Source organism: Delphinus delphis, chromosome 9 (genome assembly GCF_949987515.2).
Source record: "Delphinus delphis chromosome 9, mDelDel1.2, whole genome shotgun sequence".
NCBI classification, from domain to species: Eukaryota; Metazoa; Chordata; class Mammalia; order Artiodactyla; family Delphinidae; genus Delphinus; species Delphinus delphis.
Window position 1 is genome coordinate 80,414,724 of NC_082691.1, and position 10,518 is coordinate 80,425,241.

Consider the following 10,518-nt stretch of genomic DNA (forward strand, 5'->3'; position numbering starts at 1 on the left):
AAAACTGGGTGATAAAATTTTAGGGGAAAAATTCAGATTGAACTCCTCGCCATACCCACCCCCAATATCCTGCCAATTCTTCCTAAAATCCCACTAATTCGAGATTTGTTTTAAAAACTTCCTGGAAAGATTATGAGAGTGGGGAAGGGAAAAAGACAAGGAAAGTGCTACTGGTTACTCATGGTTAAGTGTGGATAATTCAGAGATTGTTATGCTGTGACAACTAGTCAAGATACAGGTAGAGCTTGGCAGTGGGGATTTTGATGGCCTGGGTAGGATGAGGGAAAGGGTTTTAGAGGGATTCTGAAGCCATTGGCAGGCCTGCGGAGGTTCCCTGGTGAAGGAAAGAGGGTGGGAGAAGCACACAGCTAATGATAGCACAGCGGGGGCAGGGGGCTGAAAAGATTGTCTGGGAGGTGCAGAGCGAGGGACTCTCCTCCCAGGAAGCCATGCTTAACTAGGAGAGTGAGAGAGGGGGCACCAGTGCCGTGACAAACCTGCGTGGGAAGCAGAAACCCAAGGCGTACAGCAAATAGAAGACACAGGCACTGGATTTCCCTTGTTTATTTCGCCTGTATTGGTTGTGCACCTGCACATTTTATCAGGAGCTCTGCCTGCCACCTGCCGTGGAAAGTGCACCTACCATTTACTGGAGAAAGGAGAATAACAATGTTCCAGGATAGGAGAACAGAACCACTTGGTAACTTTGTAGTAAATGAATGAGGACTTTCTGTGGCAGTGATGAGGAGACTGACCAAAAGGGAAACAATTATCAGTGGAAAACTATGTTTTGCATGAAACCCAAAGCAGGAAGTGTTCTGGGAGAATAGATTTTTTTTTGTATACATACGTAGCCTTCTCCAACATAAACTGAATTTTAAATTCAAAGAAAAAATGTTTTTCTGTGAATGAACACCTTGTGCACATCCATTTTTCTTACCCTGAGGCAGAATATGATAAAAACATTCAAAGATAAGAGGCAGTTTTGAGGACCGCAATTCTTATTGTACTCATAAAATTATACTCCCTTGAAAATACTGTTCTCTTCAAACCATAATTTATACATTCAGTAGATTTCATGTTACTAAGTAATCTTACTCATCTTTGCATTGTGGAAGGATACAGATATTTATTCTGTGAATGGCTGAGGAAAATATCTACCTCCATAGCCTTAAAAAGTGGTATTTTGTGTATATCCCCAACTAATATTTTATGTATAACTTAGGACTTCTTAATGTCACTGAATAAAATTTTACAGATGACTTATAATTTTTGTTTACCTCTGTGTCCTAGGCCTGAGAAATGCTATAAGGTTTGCCTGGTGACACCTGGTGGTTAAAAATGATAATTACATACAACATGCTGCCCACAGTGATCACCTTTGCTGGAGGAAGTACTCACAAGCCACAGATTGCATGGAAAGCATCTCTGTCAGTTAGAGTTCCTGGTTGTAAGCAACCAAAACAAAACCTCTCTGATCTGCGCAGAAGAGTGCTGTTCCGTGAGGGCAATGCTGCCACTTAACATCAACACCATGGGTATCAGATTGTGGGTGCCCTGACAGGCACTGCCACTCCCGGCATTTCTGGAATTTCTGTTATCACTGGCACCACCACCTTTTAGCCACTTTGATTCCCAAGATCTCAATTCAAAGTCTAGAGTGGGCTGCATCTAATTGTCCTGTCCGTGGTCACATACCAGTACCCTAGCGGCAAGGAAGCCTGGGAAAGCAACCAGACATTTGGCTTATTGAATGAAATAATAAAAAGGTATTACAAAATTAAATGAGATAAATATTTATTCAGGAAGTAAGCACTGAGCCTGGGATTTGATGAGTTTTCCAAAATGGTAGTGAATACTCTTTTACATCTTTATTTGATCATGAGCTTTTTTGAGGGCAAGGACCACATCTTATTCATTTTGTATTCTGGACACAGCATCTGATGCTCCATGATGTTTGTTGGGTTGCATTGCTTCCCCCTGAATAGAAGTTAGGTCACTGCACTCACTTCTATCTCAATTTATTTATAGGGATCTTTAAGACCTTTAACTAAAATGTACTTAAAGATGTAAATAGGTAAGAACTATAATAATATCCAGCCAACATTTGAGTCTTTTTCCTCAAAATTATCGTTAACAGAAAATTGAATCTCTCCTCAGGTCTTCCAGAGTGCATTAAAGCAGAAGAGAAGATTTTTATCTTATCATGAAACCATTATCTGAAGGACAACTAAGGTTTTGTGTTGTTCAACCAATACATCTCACATCATGGCTGCCCATACTTTTCATTCTGAAGTCTATCTCTTCCCTAAAACCTGCCCAACTTCCAATTTATCAAAGGAAACCTTTTATAGCTGCCTGGAATGCTCCAACAGATCAGTGCTTGATAAAATATAATTTAAGACTAAATTTGAAAATGTTTCAGGTGATTGGAAGTCCACTGGCCAGGGCCAGGGGGCAAAATGTCACTATATTTTATGTCAACAGACTGGGATACTATCCATGGTATACATCCCAGGGAGTTCCCATTAATGGGGGTCTCCCCCAGAACATAAGTTTGCAGGTACATCTGGAAAAAGCTGACCAAGATATTAATTATTACATCCCTTCTGAAGATTTCAGTGGACTTGCCGTTATAGACTGGGAATATTGGCGACCCCAGTGGGCCAGGAACTGGAACACAAAAGATGTCTACAGACAGAAATCAAGAAAGCTTATTTCTGAGATGCAAGAGAATGTATCAGCTGCTGATATTGAATACTTAGCCAAAGCAACCTTTGAAGAAAGTGCAAAAGCTTTTATGAAGGAAACCATCGAACTGGGAATTAAGAGCAGACCCAAGGGCCTTTGGGGTTACTATTTATATCCTGATTGCCACAATTATAATGTTTATGCCCCAAACTATACTGGGTCATGCCCAGAAGAAGAAGTTTTGAGGAACAATGAGCTCTCTTGGCTCTGGAACAGCAGTGCTGCTTTATATCCTTCTATCGGTGTCAGGAAATCTCTTGGAGACAGCAAAAACATTTTGCGTTTCTCGCAATTTCGGGTGCATGAATCCTTGAGGATCTCCACCATGACATCCCATGATTATGCTCTGCCTGTGTTCGTCTACACAAGGTTAGGCTACACAGACCAACCTTTATTTTTTCTTTCTAAGGTAAGAAAGATACCCCTTGACAAAGATAAGGAGATTTCCTCTTATCTCTAAAAGAGACATTTCTTTGCTAATTATGTTCTTTAAAGGATTCCAGAATAGTGGTCCATTAGATAGGAGCATAATTCTTCCTATGAGTAGTCAATCACTCAGATTCTTCATTTGTACAGACTGAATTTTGACTATCTCATTTATTATTTGTCTTTCAAGGAGCAAAGTAAGGAGGGAAGGGGTTAAAGTGCAATGTCAGCAACTACTTCCCGCTCCCCAACCTTGATTGTGTTCCCTTACAACTGGCCTCTTGCGAAGGTTACTGAAACAATTGGGGGTGAACAGGTTGGGAAAACAGAGAGGAGGTTTTAAAATGGAGTAGTTTGCTCATACGTGTGGAAGTAGAATTGTAGACATTTCTGCTGCTGGCCTCATTGTTAAAAATCTTAAGAGGAGGACTTCCCTGGTGGCGCAGTGGTTGGTTGAGAGTCCGCCTGCCGATGCAGGGGACGCGGGTTCGTGCCCCAGTCCGGGAAGATCCCACATGCTGCGGAGAGGCTGGGCCCGTGAGCCATGGCCGCTGAGCCTGCGCGTCTGGAGCCTGCGCGTCTGGAGCCCGTGCTCCGCAACGGGAGAGGCCACAACAGTGAGAGGCCCGCGTACCGAAAAAAAAAAAAAAAAAAAAAATCTTAAGAGGAAAATAGTGTTTTCTTTTTAAGGCACAATAGCAGGTTTTATAAAAGATATAAGGGAGGCACAACAACATGAATATACTCAGAAATACCTAAGATAGTAAATTTTATGTGTTTTTTTCACACAATTAAAAATAATTTTTTAAGGAATAAGGGAGTTACAAATCTGCTAAAAGTAGGTGACCCCTATAGATTTAACCATCTGGTTTATTCTTGTCTCTATGACCACAATTAGTGGAAAGTTGGTAAGAGTGGTGTGAGTTTCTAAATTCAATAGTAAATTCATCACTAGTAGATGGTTTCATAACCCTAGGTTAAAACTTACATATAGAAGTTTTATTCTGTTTATTTTACTTAAGTCATATATGCAGCCGAAGACCTCACACAAACTGTGAGTGTAGCTTTTAAGATAGATGAACTTTCAGCCCAATTTTCTCTCCCTTACTTTCCCTTTACTACTCTAGTCACTGAAATGGAAACTTGTAGAGACAAAAATTTCAAAGATGCTACTCTAACCTTTGGACTTGGATAATTATGTGTGATTATGAATAGACTTGAGCCTTGTTCAGACCTTCACATTTGTGATGCAGAGGTATTTTAAGATATTGCTGCACACTAGGGGTTGATCACCTTTCTTTTTTCTCCACTATAACAAGTTTCAATTTGCCAGCATGTATCAAAATATAAAGATGTTCTGAGTATGAAGTATCCAAAGGAGACTCAGGAAACACCCCAGTGAGGACTCTACCATGAGCAGTAGGTATCTGTGGAGCAGACAGAGAGTAGAGCTTACTCCTCAGAGGGAGAAATGACACAAATGCATCAGGATTTGGTAAATGCTGTGCCTCTGAGGCCACTGATGAGATGAGTAAAGATAAAAATTCTGTCTTGTGGGGCTTCCCTGGTGGCGCAGTGGTTGAGAGTCCGCCTGCCAATGCAGGGGACACGGGTTCGTGCCCCGGTCTGGGAAGATCGCACATGCCGCGGAGCGGCTGGGCCCATGAGCCATGGCCACTGAGCCTGTGCGTCCAGAGCCTGTGCTCCGCAATGGGAGAAGCCACAGCGGTGAGGGGCCCGCATACCGCAAAAAAAAAAAAAAAAAAAAAAAATTCTGTCTTGTGAACTGATATTAATACTACCCAGAAAAATCAGCAACAACTGATTGAGAATGGTAGGAAACTAACACTATTTGGAAGGTGTAAAAAAGTTATCTACATCTTTATAAAATAGTCTTGACTCTAGAATTGAAAGTTAAATACCACCTTCCTCTATGAAACTTCTTTTGCTTTTCTGTGTTTGGCTCAAACAAGTTCCTTTCTTTAGTGATAACAAATTTACTTTTGGAAGAAACAATCAACTTTAAAGGACAAAGTGTTCATTTCAATAGATTAGTTTAAACTACTGGTGCCTTCTGCACATTCTGCAAGCCAACGGCAAGCTCCTTCTTGAACAGCTACAGCCTCAGAAACATTTCTGTTCCCTCTAAGGGAAGAAGGAACAACAGTTAGGGTCTCACCTAGAAACAATTTTCTTTGTTAGTCTCGTGGTATCATTCTGTAAACTTTCTGAAAGGCAAGGCATTTCCACCTGTTTTACACCATCAAACCACCATTTTATTCCACCCTCAATAAAAACCTGCCCACAAACTTTTCAAAACGTGATATTCACTTATACCAAATTGTAAATACTAGTAATGGCTTCCATTTCTGCCTTCCCAAAGATATCTGCATTTTAAAATGTTTGTGTGTGTACACACGCATATAATTAGGATTAGAAAAACAACTTACCAATAAGTACCAAACCTTTTAACCTCTCCAGACCTCAGTGCCTCATTGTCTTAATCTACAAAATGGCACAATATTACCTGCCTTATCTACTTAGGAGAAATATTATGAAAACCAAATAAGAAGACAAAAATGAACATTTAAAGCACTACAGAAATATATGTGGTATAGATAACACTTTTTAACAAGTAGCAGAGTCTTAAACTTGAAAGGGGAATAGGTAAGAATGAAATCTCAGTCAGCAGCCATAGCTTGGGGGAATCATATGCGGGCTATAAAGCCTCATTTCACACAGTAGATTGCCTATACCACATATATAAATGCAATTTAGATATCGTTGATACTATGCTTTTAAAAAATAATGAAAGGGGTTTTCTTGAATATAGGTTTAAAGATGTTTTCCCCTGTAATTAATTCATATTCCCTCTGATAACACACAAAGGGAGCACATTAGTGATGCTCCAGCCCCCCCACAGTGGGCTCCTTACTTACACGTAAAGCTTCAGGGACTGAAACCCAAGGGTAAAGAATGAGTCCTCTGGGTGTCCCTACTCTTAACTTCCAAAACCTTGATTTGAGCCAAGAATCATGGGTAGGGCAAGGCTCCCTTACACCAGGCTGGGACCTGGAAGATGTGTTGCTATTACATCAGGTGCTCTTCCTTTATTTCTCTTTTCATGTGGCTTATGCGCTCAGGTGGTCCCAATTTACTCCTAGAGACATCTTACCTGTGACTTCCCTCACTGAGTAGTACCCTGATTTTTTGGCTCCCCAAGCATAGCTGTTCTGTGTTTCATCCAGCACCCTGCTCTCGGCTAGGTGACGGTGGGCTAATTTGTTAGAGGAATTTGCCTAAATATCTGCTAGTGACTCCTTACCTCTAGTCAACACATGCTAGAAGACTTGCCATTTTGAATCGGTCCCAATAAACTCTCTTTGATAATGATGCTAAAGGACACGTTGGAAAGAAACTAACGTTCCCTCCTGATATAAACCTCAGAAGCTGTGGCTTTCACCACAAACATCTGTAGTTTCCGTACTTACTGAATATGGATCAATAACCTGTAAGATCCCACCTGCCGCGGAGCAATTAAGCCCGTGCGCCACAACTACTGAGCCTTGTGCTCTAGAGCTCACGAGCCACAACTACTGAGCCCATGTGCCACAACTACTGAAGCCCGTGTGCCTAGATCCTGTGCTCTGCAACAAGAGAAGCCACCGCAATAAGAAGCCTGCGCACCTCAACGAAGAGTAGCCCTGGCTCACCGCAACTAGAGAAAGCCCACGCAACAGCAACGAAGACCCAACGTAGCCATAAGTAAATAAATAAATTTATTTTAAAAAAAATAAGAAACTTATTTAGAAAATCAACTGCAGAAACTTTATTTAGGAAACCAACTGCACACATTCAACTTTTAATTTCCCTCTGAAATGACCTAGATTCATGTTAATCTTTAAACACTAAAACAATAATCCTTTAGGATTACAAAACCAAAATTCTCCCTGCTGAAATTTAGTTTTCATCTATCTTAACCATATTGAGAAAAATCTCGGCAGCCTTACTGTGACTGGAAGAATCATAAGTAAAGCCAATTAAATCAGGTACTTTAAACTTAAATACAAATAATTTCAGGGACCAAATGTAAGGGCTGGATCAAATCGGCTCCTGCGGGGCCCTTAACACTGTGCTCCTTTGCCTATCCTGGGAATCCAAATGACACAAAAGCCTTCCAAGTCACTGCAGAGGCAAAGTTCTCAGGAGAATGTTGCATACTGGGAAGGGAACTTGGCTAAGATGAATGCAAGGCAGTCGTCACATTTAGAGAGGGAAAACTTTTGGATTCTGTTTCCAGGTCATATACTCATAGCTGGTTTGTATGTATATACTCCTAGCTAACTTCAATTAAACAACTTTTAGTGGCTATTTACAGGCTAATTGTTTAAAAGTAATGTCCTGTTTGGCAAAATATAAGTTTAAAAATATGTATTTAATATGTTTTTATATGATTATAGAGTGAAATTTCTGAGCCCCAGTTCATTTAACATTTGCTTTAAGAAACTGGAGAATAGTTTCATGTATTATATTGAATTTAGCCTCCAATCCTAATCCCTGGCAGGTTGTTTATATTCAAATGAATACAGTGTAATGAACTCTCTTCATTCTAGCAAGATCTAATCAGTACTATTGGAGAAAGTGCTGCCTTGGGAGCTGCAGGCATCGTTATCTGGGGAGACATGAATTTGACTTCCTCTGAGGTAAGACAGTACCTTGGCGGTATAGTTAATATTACAATATTTACATTATTTGCTCTGTTTTCCTATAGAACTTACTCTAATCAGAGCTCTCAGGTCTCCCATGGTAAACCTGCTTTAGAATTAAAGTCCAAATCAGCACCTGATACATAGAAGGAGCTCCATAAAGATTAGCTTTGGTTCAGATAGTAATCATGATACTGACGATTGTTGAATATTTACTCTATGCTAGGATTGTGCTAAGTGCCTTTTGGTTTCGGATTTGCTCACTTCCTGATCATAATAACCCTTATGAGGTAGGGACTAGCATCCTCATTTATAGATGAGGAAACAAGAAAGGAAATCTAACTAGGGTAACAGTTAGGCTAGCTAGTGGTGGAGCTGGCACTAACCACAGATGGTATGACTTTGGAGCCCTTGCATTTAGCCATTACATAAAATGTATGATATCATATTTAGAGAAGTGGAATCAGATGGTAATTTTTAATATCTATATTGAACTTATTTTTCTTCTATGGAGAAATTAGCTGAAAATTAATAGCATTTAAAATATGAGTTATGTCTCTTCGAATTTCTTCCCGCTCAAATACTATCTACTCCAAGAAGTCTTCCTAGTTTTCTCCAATCCATATTAATCACAATCTCTTCTGTATTTCCAGATGTTGTTTGTTTATATCCCTATAGTGTACTGCATTTTGCCTTGAATTATAATACTTGTATCCTCAATGCTTTTATTTATTTATTTATTGCTGTGTTGGGTCTTTGTTGCTGCATATGGGTTTTCTCTAGTTGCGGCGAGCAGGGGCTACTCTTCGTTGTGGTGCACGGGCTTCTCATTGCGGTGGCTTCTCTTGTTGCAGAGCATGGGCTCTAGGCGTGCAGGCGTCAGCAGTTGTGGTGCGTAGGCTCAGTAGTTTTGACTCGCAGGCTCTAGAGCTCAGGCTCAGTAGTTGTGGCGCATGAACTTAGTTGCTCCGCGGCATGTGGGATCTTCCCGGACCAGGGCTTGAACCCGTGCCCCCTGCACTGGCAGGTGGATTCTTAACCACTCTGCAACCAGGGAAGCCCTCAATGCTTTTTGTTAAATTGAATTTTTTGCAAGTTCATGGTGATCTGATATTATTCTTAGAATTTCACAGGCTCAATTTGTTGCTACCAAGACATTGTTCATGAAACTATTTGTGACAATATAAACTTAAAAGTCTCCTCTGTCCACACATGAGAATTAGGTAGAAACTGAGGATCAGTACCTGAGTCTCCAGGTGCGACATTTCCCCTCCAGCCCATGTGGCTCCTGAGAAGAGCATCCTCAGGAAGCTGAGTGCACAACCAGGTGGCCTCTGTTTAGAACACACAATAGGAACCACACACAAATGACCTGGTCAGCCTTCCAGGCTTTCCTGTCTTTGAATTGTACAGAGGGGGCTAGATCCCAGGGCAGTCGGTATTTGAGCATAATTAACAGGAAAATCCAGAAGGCTCAGGTTGATAGTCAATAACAATTTGGTAGAACATGATGATTCAGGTTCTAACACAAGCCTGAAAGACACACACACCTGAAAGGTGGCCAGAGGACAGCAACTCTGGCACGATTTCTCAATTTGGGTTTGTTCCTCTTTTTCTCACACCCATTAACTTGGGATCTAGAAGGAGGAAATAAAGGATGTAAACTGAAAGAAGGCAAGGTCGTATATGCTGAGGCTGGGGCCCATTTGCAAGTTCAGATAGCCTATGGTAACATATTCTCCATCTCCTGTCGCAACCACCTCTCATTTTGCTGGTCTGGGTCCCCTGTATTACAGCACTTGAACCTAAGAGTTCATGGGCTGGAACCAAGCCATTAAGTTTCAATCAAGTCCAAAGAGCTGCCTTGTGGATCTAGATGCTCTAACCCTACCAGTACCAGAAAAAGCACTAAATCCCATTTGTTTCTACCTTTCTAGGGCAACTGTACAAAGGTGAAGCAGTTTGTGAGTTCTGATTTAGGGAGCTACATAGTCAACGTGACCAGAGCCGCTGAGGTGTGCAGCTCTCACCTCTGCAGGAATAATGGGAGATGCGTAAGGAAGGTGTGGAAAACGCCCGATTACCTTCACTTGAACCCTGCAAGTTACCACATAGAGGCCTCCGAGGATGGAGAATTTACTGTGAAAGGCAAAGCATCTGATACAGACCTGGCGGTGCTGGCGAAGAGATTCTCCTGTCATTGTTATCAGGGATATGAAGGGGCTGATTGCAGAGAAATGAGGATGGCTGACGGCTGCTCTGCGGTTTCCTCTTTTTCTGGCTCCCTAATCACATTGTGTCTGCTGGTTTCCGCAGGTTATCAGAGCATTCAGTTGTGAGATAACTGAGTTTAAAGGGAATGAAGTTTGGCCTCTAGAGTCGTCACTTAGGGAAGAGATGAAACTTACAACAATCTTTTTCTCACATGAAATCCATTGAGAGGTATTGTAAGTAGACACATGTGTCACTTAACATAAACAGGAAACGTATTACTTCATTTGGCTCCGATTTGGCTAAGAAACCAGATCCAGGAGTGAAATCAATGCATTCTTCTTCCTTACTGGAATGTTTAAGTTGTATTTAACCTAAAACGAATATATTTTAGTCTTCATATGAACATAGATACATAAAAGTA

At 41.0% G+C, this 10,518-nt stretch overlaps 1 protein-coding gene across 1 annotated transcript; it reads left to right on the top strand.

The window, feature by feature from the left end:
- Positions 1–2,206: 2,206 nt before the first annotated feature.
- On the top strand, positions 2,207–10,224 carry HYAL4 (hyaluronidase 4). Its single transcript, XM_060019974.1, has 3 exons — positions 2,207–3,160; positions 7,791–7,880; positions 9,821–10,224. Exons 1-3 carry the CDS (start codon positions 2,207–2,209, stop codon positions 10,220–10,222), a joined length of 1,446 nt encoding a protein of 481 aa, XP_059875957.1. The 3' UTR covers positions 10,223–10,224.
- The last annotated feature ends 294 nt before the right edge of the window (positions 10,225–10,518 follow it).

Bases quoted from the DNA above. Each gene is read 5' to 3' on its own strand.
- HYAL4 (XM_060019974.1), top strand. From the start codon at position 2,207: ATGAAACCATTATCTGAAGGACAACTAAGGTTTTGTGTTGTTCAACCA. The intron at 3,161-7,790 runs GTAAGAAAGATA...TCTTCATTCTAG, and splicing joins CTTTATTTTTTCTTTCTAAG to CAAGATCTAATCAGTACTAT. The intron at 7,881-9,820 runs GTAAGACAGTAC...CTACCTTTCTAG, and splicing joins TGAATTTGACTTCCTCTGAG to GGCAACTGTACAAAGGTGAA.